At 36.0% G+C, this 14,095-nt stretch overlaps 1 protein-coding gene across 1 annotated transcript in view; it reads left to right on the forward strand.

Moving 5' to 3' along the window:
• HPS1 (Hermansky-Pudlak syndrome 1 protein) overlaps positions 1-14,095 on the forward strand; it is a 455,504-nt gene that overhangs the window by 377,651 nt on the left and 63,758 nt on the right. The window contains exon 14 of the mRNA XM_090374645.1: positions 13,703-13,823. Within this exon, the coding sequence (XP_090230771.1) occupies positions 13,703-13,823 (121 nt within the window). The remainder of the gene's footprint in view (positions 1-13,702; positions 13,824-14,095) is intronic.

Raw genomic sequence — 14,095 nt, forward strand, 5'->3', positions numbered from 1 at the left:
TTCGTATCTGATATAATCAGATATGAAATTTTCATGTAATGTAAACAGGCAGCTAGGAAAGCACATGGCGTCCTATCCACAGTTTTAGGACCTTTGTTAGTAGGTAATGTTGTTGTTTTTCTTTAACACAATGGCGAGAACATCATATACTAAATGCAGTTTAGTATATAATGTTCATTTAGAATATAATTTTCAGATCTGGAAGCCAAACCTGAAGAAAGACATAGAGCTTGTGTAGAGGGTTCAAAGAAAGACAACCACATTGGTGAGGAGTGATGGTCATATGAAGAATGGCTCAGAAGGTTCAGACTGCTAAGCTTGGCAACTAGACATCTTAAATAGCATTAATCTGGTCATTAGTAGAGCCATATGATGCAAGAAAACAAGTTTATACAGCATCATCCAAAAAAAAAAAAACCTTCCCATTTCACATATCCATTTGCTCCAAATATTTGTCTAGTTCTGCCTTGAATTTATTTAAGCTGTCAACTTCTATGACAGATGGAAGTTTGTTCCAGCAATCAACCGCCCACTGGCTAAAGGCAAACTTCTGCACATCTATCTACAACTGAAATACAATCTGATTGAGGTATATAAAGCCTTGAAGGATATCAGTGAAATGATTGAGGGTGGTGTGTTCTTCCCCTTCTAGAGAGAGAGAGAGAGAGAGAGAGAGAGAGAGAGAGAGAGAGAGAGAGAGAGAGAGAGAGAGAGAGAGAAGAAGTATTAGGGTCCACAAACATAAAATCTTATGGAAGTATCAGAAGGCTGGACCTCATAAAACCTTCAAGAGTATATAAGTGTGATCACATTACAAACTGTTTATAATGTGGTGACACTAAATATTCTCAATTTGAAACTGAACATGTAATAGTGCCAATTAAATAATTTTATAAATGGAACAAAGTATACATATAACAAAAGTTTCATTTGCATTTTAATACCCGTCTAATGTAATTGAATATTATTTTTATTTTGCATAGATATTTATACATAAAAAAAATAAACAAAATGTAATATATATTCATGCATAAATACATGTAATTATACTGAACTTAAGTATATTTTAAATGTATACATTTAAAACTAAATAAGTCCCCAACATATGTAAGAGAACTTCTCCAGAACTTCTTACATAAGTCAAGTTTTACATAACTAGGGAATGACTAATAAAATATTGCTACTATATCCCTGGCCAAAAACCACATAATGTCTTCAGAAGAATGAAGAAAAATGGTTATATATTTTTAAATTAATTAGTTATATACTTTTTATATATTAGTTATATATTTTTAATTAGTTCAATTAAAATCTTTATCTGGGGATGACAATATAAGAAAAGAAAACATAAAAAGAAAATAAAAAACATGTTATTGTACTGTAAAAACTGATATGTATTTCGTAGCCTTGGTTATTATAATTGACTTTGTTGGTGCTGATCCCTTCGCCACTTTGCTTCTCCTATTCTGTGTTTGTCATTTATTATTGCGTTCACTGTTGACACTGACAAATCTCAGTTCCGTGCGATACTTGTTAATGTTTGACCATTTTCAAATATTCTTATTATTTTAATTTTGTGATCCAAATCGATCGCTTTCCTTTTCTTGGTAGATGTACTAGTATCGCTGTCACTTATTCCCTTAGTCGGCACCATGATAATGGTCAAAGTGAAATTTTCTGTAAAGAACTTCACAGGGTTAAGGCAGGAACACTATTTTCACTTCACATTTTACTAAAGCACATTTTTGGAGGTCACTACCATAAAACAATAAAAATAATTTGCAGTTTCCGGTTTCTTGAGCTTTTCTGTGAATGCAATCTATTATAAACGGATAGTAAACTTAATCTATTTTGCATTTGCGATAATACTGATAGCTGGAATTCTGTGGGTTTTTATGGTGAAATGTGTCCCCCCTTTACTGAAATCTTCAGTCATATAAAAAAAAAAATAAATAAATTTTCAGAATCTTCTCCTCATTCCTATTTTTTAAATTTGTTAAAAAAAGAATGAAAAAAATTATATGTAAGTCTGAAGTTATGTAACTCAGACTTACGTAAGTCGGGGACATGGGGGTGTCCCCAGTATCTGAATATTCATTATTCGAGTCCCCACAGTAACGAGGATTAATTTCTTAAACTGATACAGGCAATATCAATAACGTGGAAGATTTTTGGAAAATTTTTGATATTCTGCACAGTATAAAAATGATTGGAGAAGCTTATGGAAAAAGTTATATCCTGATGCTGTTCGTGAATATGAAGAAAGCAATATGACCGGATTACAAAACGAAATTGTAAGTCTTGCAAAAGACGCAGGATTCCATGAAGTTGATGATGGAGTTTGAATAACGTGCTGGAGTTTGCACCTTGAATAACGTGCAAACCACTTACAAATGAACAGCTAGCAGAATTAGAACAACTACTCACAGAAGAAGAGGAAGCCAAACATGATGATCTTATGGAATCACCAAATAATAAAGATTTGAAAAATAAAGAATTAAAGGAAGCTTTCGAGAAAATTGACCAATCACTTGAATATTTTTGTGAGAACGACCCTCTTCATGATCATGCAGCAAAAGTTAAGCGCGAAGTTAAAGACATAACTAAAGCCTATGACACAATTTTATCTAAAAAAATACGGCATAAAAAACAAAATTCTGGATTCATTCTTTATTCATAAAACTAAAAAACAGTATAATTTTAATAAACATTACTTAACCTAACATTGTTCAACATATTATAATAATTTTTCAGTTTCTCCAATTCATTTTTTACTATGTAAGTACATAATACACATTACAACAATTTATGTACAGCTTCTTAGTTTCATTCTGTCTGTGAGGTAGACCATTGGTCAGCAACCATTTTCTTTGTGAGTGCCACTCTTGTTCATTGCAACTATAAAATTTTTCATGAATTCCATTTAGACAGATAGATCCAAATTATAATATATAGAACTTAAAAATTATAACGCTGGCATGTGCATTGATTCAGATGCCTGTGCTGGACTATGTGATCTTGATCCTGGTTTAGGTGGGACAGTCCAGCTTTTTGGCCTTTTGTCTCACTGCCCCAATCAAATTCTGTCCTGCTTTCAGAGGACAGAAGCATGGACTGAATTTGACTATTATGAAGTTGTGAAAAAGTAGATTTAAATTTGTTGCTTTGTACTGAAGTTCATAGCTTTTGCTTTCAGCTATAGTTTTTGTATGTTAAAAATGTTTCCTACTTTGTGAGTAATTTGTTTACAAATTTGGCTACCAGGTCATGTTGCTGTGTGGCAGCTGCGTAGTGTTTAACCCCTCAATGTGGGTACCTGTACATGGCAAGATGACCTTCCAGCGATACTGCTGGTCATGCAGATCTGCATATCATTATTGGGATTCATTGCCTGCAGCTTAAATTCCAGACTAACATTTTAGGAATCTGGCATGTTTGCTGTGCACTGCAAAAGGGAGAACCTGGTGGTTGAGGGCGGGGGAGGGATCTAATTTCAACACATACTCTGGACCTTGCTTTGACAAGATGTGTGATCCTGGGATGGCTAGTAGGTTTACCTGCAAGGCTCAACCGTGTCAATGCATGCGCCTAGCTTCCTGGTCCAGGAGACAGGAGTTAGGCTGGTGGCAGTGTGAATATGATTTCTGGGTAACTCCGATGCAATTCCTGAGCACATTTAGTGCTTGCCAGGTTGGGCTGCTCTGTGGTGGAGAGCCTGGACTTAGCCAAAATAAAAACTAATATGACTCCTGATAATCTAAACTTCTCTTCTGTGACCCCAGCACAGTCTCTACCAGAAAATAATAGCACTTATACAGACACCACCACCACCACTTCAACAAAGAAGCCCTGAACACTATGAGAGACAACACCTAGAAAGCTAATAATCCATCAATTGTGAGAAGTCCATAAGGGAAAGTGTTGCACTTTATTCAGAGGGATCTAGTAGGGCCCCCCTCCTAAATCTGTCAAATGGCTGCATTCTGAGGACATACTTGTGGAAACAAAATCTGAGCACTCCGAACAGTTTCTTCTGAACTACCTCCATTGGTAGAAAGCCAGTTAGGATAATACACAAGACATTGAACTCATACCATGGAACTCTGGATGGGATCTTCTTGAGGAGTCTGAACAGAGCTAAACTTACAAGGAGTGACAGCTGCAAAATAAATGTTTCTAAATAAAAGAATGATCATAATTTTTCATTTGTGACCATTTCACTTGCTGTTCCTGACTGAGCTGCAAAATTTAAGACCAAACCAAGCTGCATCACATAACAACCATGATTCAGTATGCACGGTGTGACCTTGGCAGTTGGTCAAGTTTATGCCTTTGGTTTCACCTATGTAACAGTGGGCATGATACGTGAGGAACAGTATACTGCACTCAAATTTTGTTTCTGTCTCAAGAAAATATCAGCTGAAGCATATGAAATGTTAAATAATTCTTAAGGTGAATTTACGCTTCCATACAGCACAGTTTGCAGGTGGTTTAGAATGTTTAAAGATGGACATGATTCAGTCACAAAAATCAGCAGTCCTGGAGCTGCAACCGCTTTTGTCACCACAGAAACCATAAATGCTCCTTTTGTATTTGTGAGAGAACATCGTCATATAACAGCAAGGCAACTGGCAGAGATGTTGAGAATATTAGTAGGAAGCATGCATGATATTCTCCATGATCATATGCACACTGGGTTCCAAGACCACTCACACCGAGCAACAGCAAATTTGCATGTAGGTTTGTCAGGAGTTTGTAATGAATGGTTACTCAAGTTGGTGAGGTTCTGTACAGGGCGGTAAGATGGAACATGGCTTCAGCATTTCAACACACAGAGTTAGCAACAAAACTCTGCTTTGGAAGAGTGTCATTGCCAAAACCGAAAAAAAAAGAAAGTTGTGGCTTCTGCAGGTACGGTTATGGTCACCTCCTTTTTGACATTTAAGGAATTGCTTACCAGCATGTTGCACCCTGTCATATGACTGTTATGCAACCTTACTACAGAACCATACTGCACACTTTGCAGGATCACATTTTTCACAAACGACCACAACTGCATGCATGCATGCATGCAGGTGGGTGGATGCTGCATCATGACAGTGTGAGACCTGACATCTGCCCTTACAGCCCTGACTTTGCACCAATTTTTTTTTTTTTCCCAAATTTAGAGAAGGAGCTCTGAGGAAAATATTTCCAGTCATCAGAAGACATAAAGACATCAAGAGGCGATTCTCGAATGCACATCAAAAAATGGCTTCCGTTGTGTTGAATAATGGCAGAAATGTTGGAGTAAGTGCATTTCATGAAATGGGGGACTACTTTGGAAAGAACCATCAAAATATGGATATTTAATAAAGATATGTTGTAAAAAAAATATATAATCATTCTTTATTGAACAGCCCTCATAGATAGGGATGAGAATCATCTAGCTTCAACTAGAAACCACATCCTTATTTTCAATACGCCAACATATCCTAATTCTGTCATTTCAAGATACTTGTGCTGTCCAGTATGGCTACATATTTCAAATCCTTTAAGATTCTTTAATTGTCAGTAGTATGGACACTCATAAATGATCTCCCATTGTGCTCAGTGTAGTGCAAAGGACCATGATATTACATGATGTTCAGCTGCAAAACCCAACTGCATTAACTGGCATGGTGAGTACCCTGCATACTCACAAGCACGCTAGAGAACAAAACCTTGTGGGATAGTAATGACATCAGTGTAAGGGAACGATTGAAGCAGTCACTTCCCTACAATAACTTTGTTATTTGTAGGAGACCATGTCTTTCTTTGATTTTATCCTGATAGAAGACTGATTATGCTGAATTGGAATGCCTTCCAATATCTGGCATTTTCCATTAATACAGTCAGTTGGAAGCCTGTCAATGAAGCAGCCATGTACATCACAAGAAGTGTTATTCATGAAACTGCAAATGCAGTTACAAAAACATCTACCTGATTTTTAACGTGTGGTGGAATTTGGAATGCACATCAGCAAAAAAAAAAAAAAAAGGGCAGAAAACAAAACCTGTGGGATAATCTGATACTAATCCACCATGGCTGATATCAGTCTTTAAATGAACACACACTAAACCACAAGAAATGTGGAAAAATGTGGCACGAGCACACACACACACACACACACACACACACACACACTAAACCAAAAGAAATGGGGATCAATTTTACTTCCTCTATTATCCAACATTTTTCATCACTTACAGATCCAGAAATTTTTCATCACTTACGAGATGTCAATTGCTTTTGTAGTTTCCAAAAGGGATTCACTAAACAGCAATTCTTCTTTGATGGCATCAGCATGCACATAATGAACAAAAACAAAGAACTGGTGCTGCATTCAGAGATGTCAGTACTTCATCCAGCAATGCCATTCCCCATGAAGGGAAATGGCATAGCTGCTGATTTCTCCATTACCTGCTTCAATAAATTACAAGAAATATTATCTATTCTGGAAGGTACGATATCATTTGACAAAGGCACTGCTTCAGTTTTTTTCTCTGCTCTAATCTACAAACCAGCTTGACCAATTCCTCCAGGACACATTGTTTTACTACAGTTTCCACAACTGGAACTTCTTTTGTTTGGCCATGTGATTAACAACTTTATAGGATGCTTCAAGAAAAGGCTTTTGTTCATAATGTTATGGCAAATCCAAATTTTGGCAAACTCAGTCTTTTCAAATTGAGCTTTCTTCGCACGGAAAAAAATCAACATTTTTAGATGTATTTTCAGGATGCATAGATGTGAGTTGCTCCTTCAGCTTTGTTAGCTTTGTGCTTCCATTGACAGTAATTTTTTCCACACAAAAAAGCACCATGGCTTTTGTATCCCATCACATTCAATAATGCAAGTAAAGCCATATGGTACATAACATTGTACTTCATTTTCTTAGACATTTCAAACTTAAAAAGGTCTGCAAAAAATATAATAAAATAAGTATATTTTCTATAAATTTGTTAACAGAAAAAAGAAATCACGAAAAGAGGACAGTTTCTCTGAAATAGAACATCTAGTTACCTTATTGCCAAACTCAGTCAATGACAACAGATGATGACATCATAAAACGCAAAAGAATCCCTAAAGAGAGGAGGAACAAATATATAATATATTCTAAACAGTATAACACTACATCTATACGCTAAAACTTTAATTTGTTTTAAATTTCAGCCCCTCCTCCAGAGAGGGAGATTGTCTTAATAACTGCATATTGAATTGTTTTAATGCATGATTGTTTTCATAAGTGAATTTTAATAACTGCATATACAGTGTATTTTCGGAATGCTAATTACTGTATGGATTGTAAAGTAAAAATAAATCAAGGCATATAATATAATGATAAATATTTTATGAAAAAGCTTACAAAAAAAATTTATGCATCACCTTAGATAACAGTAGACGAAGCCATTGCCTTCTTATGAAAAAAAAACTGGCAGATCAGTTGGCAAAAATGAATGAAAACAGTCACTACTGCGATGCATGCTCTATAATTCCCAAATTAGTTACTGACGAAAAAAGTCCAAGGACCTTAATAATAAAATTCTAATTTTTTTGGTTAAATACATGAACCATCAAGGAATGGGAACTCCACTAATAACATTAGTCCACGAAGAGCGGCACCCATTGATTGCCACCCTCTGTCTTCTCCCACTCAACCATCCTTTTATCCATTGTAGCAACTTACCCTTAATACCATTCTGCTCCAATTTGTACAATAGTCTTCCATGCGCAACAGTGTCAAAAGCTTTCCTGAAATCCAAATATATGATATCAAAATTATTTTTTGCATCCAGTTCCTTTGTAACCACGTCATAATATCCTACCAAATTTTTTAGACAAGACTTTCCCTTAACAAACCCATGCTGTGTCTGAATTATTGCTGCAGTCTTGTCTAGATGATCCTGCAATGCATCTTTAACCAGTGACTCCATTATTTTACCCGGAACAGAAGTTAAACTAACTGGCCCGTAATTACTCGTGTCATCCTTCGATCCCTCTTTGTGAATTGGGGATACATTTGCAAATCTCCAGTCCGTGGGGACCTCCCCTGAATCCAAGGATGCTCTCATAATTATGGCTAAGGGTTTGCTTAGTTGCTTTGCCACCTCCTTTAATATAACTGGATAGATTCCATCCACCCCAGGTGCCTTTCTTATGTTTAACTTCAACAATTTCTCCTCCACTTTGCTCTCGGTTATTACAAAATCATTAAGCACCCTGCTACAATTTGATAACCTTCTGCCATTTTCAAACTTTAATAACTCCTCGTGTGAACATAGATGCAAAATACTCATTCCGTTTGTTTGCTATCTGAGCAGGATCATCAACAGTCGAACCATTGATATCAAGTGGACCAATCAGATTCACCCCCTTCCTTTTAGAGTTTATATAAGTAAATAAATCCTTGCTGTTTTTCTTAGCATCCTTTGCCAAAGATTTCTGATAATCTGCCTTCGCCTGCCTAACCTCTTTTGTGACCTGATTACAGACTAGCTTATATCTGCCATAGGCTTCTGAGTCGCTTGATAATTTATATGCATCCCATGCATTTTTCTTCTCTGTCACGAGCGCCTCCGTAGGCAGGTGGGAAGGAGCAGCAGTGCGTAGCACACGCTTCTTGATTAGACCAGGGTTCAAGCCCATCACCACCAAATACGGAGGATGCGGAAAGGTCAGGAATGACCACCGCATATCCCGGAGCAATATGGCCTTAGTTGCCTATGCTCCTAAAAACCAAATAACAAACAAAACATCTCTGTCACGAGTCTCATTAGTTCATTTGATTACCATTTAGGCCTAAACCTTGAACAATATTTCTTAATAGGTATGAAACGTTTAGTAGCTTCCACGATTAATTCCCTGAATGCTTCCCACTTAGAATTTACTATTGGTAACATCGTCAGTTGAACCCACTGTACAGAATTTAAATACTGTCTGAGACCACTGTACTCACCTTTACGGAAGCAAAAACTCTTTCCTTTACCCCTGATCTTAATTATATCTTTAAAGTAAATCCCACATCAGTACACTGTGAATACTGCAACCTAGTGGTTCCTTTGTCTGCAAATTCTTAATACATGAATGATCACTGCTGATAACCAGATCAAGAGTATTACAATCTCTGGTTGCCTCTCGAACATGCTGCTGCAGAAAACAATCATCCAATAAATCCCCAAAAGTCTTACTAGTGTGTGAGTGACCAACCCACAAGTTCCAGTCAATATCTGGGAAGTTAAAATCCCCCATTATAAGGCATTCTGATTTACTAGCCCACTCTATTTCTCTGTACAATTGTTCATTGTACTCATTTGGGTCATTAGGCCTATAACACACTCCTACTCTTATTTTTGCTTTTACAGTGCTTATTCCACACCAAACTGAACCAACAGTGCACTGTTCATCTATATCAACTGGAGGCACTTCTTTTGATTTTATGTTTTTCTTAATTAACAGCATGACACCTCCTCCCTTCCTATCCTGTCTGTCCTTTCTGTACACATTGTACTCCCCAAATTCCAATTCTGCATTCCTAATATCAGTGTGACACCACGTCTCTGATATCCCAACAACATCTGCCTTTGATGTCTTGGCCAACACTTCAAATTCATCAAATTTATTTACTATACTTCTAGCATTGGTATACATGCAAGCATATATGCACCTATTCCTAGTTACCCTGACACATCCCATATACCCACCTTTTTCACGATGACTGCCATCAGTCCCTGAAACCCTCAGCCCCCCTTCACTCCAGGTTGCTACTTATTCTAATAGAAGTTGTGCAAGAATCACCTTCACCTCTGCATGCAGCTACTTTTAACCTTTTAGTCTGTGAATCCCCCCCCTAATCTAGCAGTTTTCCGACCCACCTAACACTGCCTCGATAGCATCAGCAAATATTCTTGCACCCTGTCTATTTAAGTGTATCCCATACCTGTAGAAGCAGTCTCTCCTGTTAACAAGCACAGACCATGCTGAAAAAAATTCTACCCCTTGAGCATTACACATTCCTTCCAGGGCCGAATTGATTGACAAGGCTCTCATCATGTACTCCCTCCTATCATGTCTGGGCAGAATTGCAGACACTTTCAAATTTAACTTAATTTAATTCAATTCCGTGCAGTAGATGACAAGCTTTGTCCTGCTTCGTACTTCTTAATTAATCGTCTTCATTTCTAAATAAATTGTTTTGTTTCCTACCACTGCCAGCATTTGCACTTTCCATTGGTCCCTTTCCCTTCACCATTGTAATAAGTAAATAGGAATGAATAGAAGATTCTGAAAATTTATGTTTTTTATATGATTGAAGATTTCAGTGAAAGGGAACTCATTTTACCATAATACCATAATGTAAAAATCCACAGAATTCCAGTTATCAGTATTATTGCAAATGCAATAAGGTCGAGTTTACTACCCTTTTATAATAGATTGCGATAACAGACAAGTCCAATAAACTAGAAAGTGCAAATTGTTTTTATTGTTTTATGGTAGTGACCTCCAGAAATATGTTTTAGAAAAATATCACAAAGGCATTCAAAATTGATTCTTATAATGGAACATATAAGATAACGATGGAAGTGTGTGCAATTTCCATTTAAAAAATGATCTTTTTTTTTAATCAAAAATTTAAACTTCCGAGGTCTTGGAACAAATTACCAAAAAAAAAAAAAAAAAACAATGTGTTATTGGGTTCACATTACAATATTTTCACAATACCTACATTAATTCCTGTGGAATGCAAAACATGTTTCCACGATTTTTTTAAATTTGCACTGGCCAGCAAAAATTTACATAAAGTCGAATTTCCATAAGTTGAGTATTACAAAGGGTACTAGGAAAGTTTTGCAATATGACGCAACAATGAATCACAGGAAGCTGCTTGTTGCTGCATGTTGAGACATGTTCATACGTGCATAGTAGCCGCCGCGCCAAGTCGATGGGCTCAGTTATTCATTAGTAGTGAGAGTGTAAAGTGCTTGCGATGGCATCGTGGTCACGAAATGAGATAAGGACAGTTTTGCGGTATAATTTCGTGCGTGGTTTAACCATAGACCAGTGCTTAGAAGAAATGACTCTTGCACTAGATGATGATTGTCCACATCGTACAACGATATTCAGGTGGTATAGAGAATTCCAAAGGGGAAATTTCACTCTGGAGGATTCTGAGAGGCCGGGAAGGCCACGAACGTCAGTTACGGAGGAAAACGTTACTGCTGTGAGGAAAATGCTTGACGAAAACAGGCGCGTGACCTACCAACAAATAGAGGATACTTTGGGCCTAAATGCACCAGCAATTCGTTCGATTCTGCAAGATCATTTGCACGTGAAGAAACTTTGTTCTCTTTGGGTGCCGCATCAACTGACTGAAGAGCAGATGACACGACGTGTGACTTGGTGCCGGGAGATGTTAAAAAAGTTTGATAAGGGAGAATCTCGGTATGTGAACAACATCGTGACAGGTGACGAGACTTGGCTGTACTATTACGATCTGCCAACCAAGGCTCAAAACAAAGTTTGGGTCTTTGATGATGACGACACACCCGTAATTGTCAGAAAATCCCGATCTGTAAAGAAGAAAATGATAGCTGTATTTTTCAAATCGAGTTGAATTGTGGAACGTGTCGTTTTGGACACGCAGAAGACAGTCACAGCTAAGTGGTATACTGAACAATGCCTGCCTAAAGTCATTGGATCTATGAAGAACCTGCGGCCAAAGTCAAGAATGGACACCTGGTACCTCCATCACGAAAATGCTCCAGCTCGCCGCGCCAAAGCCTGCACCGAATATTTGACCACGACAGGACTGAAACTTCTCGAGCACCCTCCCTACAGTCCAGACCTTGCTCCCTGCGACTTTGCACTGTTCCCGCATGTGAAAATGAAGCTAAAAGGGAGGCGGTTTTCCAGTGATGAGGACCTTCTACGGGCTTGGGACAACTAGTGTGCTTTACTCCCTAGTGAAACTTGGCAGAACTGGTTTAAAGATTGGTTTCGGAGGATGGAGAGGTGTATTGAATGTAGAGGAAATTACTTTGAAAAAATTAAATAAACAAAGCTGTATTGCAAAACTTTCCTAGTACCCTTTGTACGTAAGCCAGAGAGTGGCTGTATTATAATTAACAGTCAACCTGGAAGAATATAAACATAGAAATAGTTCTTTTGTGTAGCCTTCATCTAAAATGCTAAGCTTTCTGTTTACCTTAATTTCTGTTTTAAATTGAGTAAATGATTTATAGTCTGAGAGGGAATTGGAAGCCAATTCATGTTTCCAATGGCAAACTGCCAGCTCAAATAATTTTATACTCTATATTGTATATGGTGAGGAAGATTCTATGAATTTAGCAAAAAAAAATTTAAATTTAGGTTGTTCCCTAATTTAGTAACAACAGAAGTGGGAAAATGTAATATGTGAATCTTTCACATATGTCATGAAATTTATCAGAGGTCTCCAACTTCTGAAAAGGTTTGTTCCAGAAGTTTTGTTCATAAATTGGCTTTTCAACACTAGGGACATATTTTTCCCATGTAAACATTGTGAAAATTTATTGTGATTTACACAATGCATGGACAATAAATATACACATTATAGGATGCATGTAAATTTTGTTATAAAAATTAAATTAATAAATTTAATAACATTAATTATTCAATAGAAGAGATTGATAATCTGATTTTAACTGTTTTTGTTCATGTGAAGTAGCATCAAAATTCCATAATGACAAGGAGACACACGATTACTGTTGCTGGTTACTAAAAAGAACAGCCAAAACTAGTTGCCTGAGGAAGATAAAAAAAAAAATCAGAAGTTTAACCCATTCTGGTGTATAAGAAATCCAATTTGCAGCCATTTATGCTTAATTGGAGGACATAGCCTTTGATATTTCTGTTTTTACCTATATTTATATTGCCTGAGGAAGATAAAAAAAAAAAAAAAAGCAGAAGTTTAACCCATTCTGGTGTATAAGAAATCCAATTTGCAGCCATTTATGCTTAATTGGAGGACATAGCCTTTGATATTTCTGTTTTTACCTATTTTTATATAAAATAAACCTATTTATTTATAAATCTGTAAATATAGAAAATAAATCAGAAGAATCTTTACCAATATATATATTTTTTTATTTGTAAAAAAATTCTGACTTGATAGAGAAAATTTCAAGTAATATATGAAATTTCTATTAAAAATGTATTTCAACTTTCTTAACAGCAGTATAATACAGAGCACTTTTCTTAAAGTGCTTGGTATCATAAATCATGTCTACCATTACTTAAAATATTGGCAGCAACTATTGGAAAATTAGATCTGTGGCGTACTCTGAAGTGTTATTTAAAATGTACTTGAGACAACCTTGAACACATACACACATACACACTCCTCAGGGAGAGTTCAAAACACAAAAAATTGTACTCTAGAAAGGGTTAAACAATTGTCATAATCTTCCTAAATAAGAGAAAAAAAAATCAAAATCACAGTTTTTTAATAAGGAGAATACAATCAGTAACTTTTCTCAAATTTAAGAAGGTTATTAATATCCAAAAATTCACTGCCATTTCCTTTTCAAATCTTTGTTCATTAATACAAATTGTTTTTCTCATTAGTATGATATTAAAAACAGAGTGATATTCTTATTTTATCATGATTATATTAAACAAACTAAATCCTTGACGTTAATTGTAGATATTCCCAAAATTTTCCTGGTCTTATACACTTTTTATATGTAGATAGAACTAACAACTTTGTAACAGCTCCTTTCATTGCAGAATCACAAGATGAAAATTTGATTAATGTAAAAGCTGAGGTAAATACCAGTTTAATTTTATTAGTAAAAAAGAACACTTTTTTGTTATTTTAGTTGCTTAATATAACGTTAAAAATTACATTGATAATTATAAATTAATATTTACATACTTTGGCATAAATAATTTTATAATTTGGCAGAGCATGGTTAGGATGTGAAAAAAAATTGTGTGCCTTCTGTCAATTGCCACTCTGCTGTCATATTGGTAGGTGACAAAAGAGACATATGACATTAGAAGTAGAAACATAATGAATTTACTTATGAATCAAAAG

Source organism: Mastigoproctus giganteus, chromosome 5, assembly GCF_048544385.1.
Source record: "Mastigoproctus giganteus isolate SK-2022 chromosome 5, ASM4854438v1, whole genome shotgun sequence".
In the NCBI taxonomy this organism is placed as follows: domain Eukaryota; kingdom Metazoa; phylum Arthropoda; class Arachnida; order Uropygi; family Thelyphonidae; genus Mastigoproctus; species Mastigoproctus giganteus.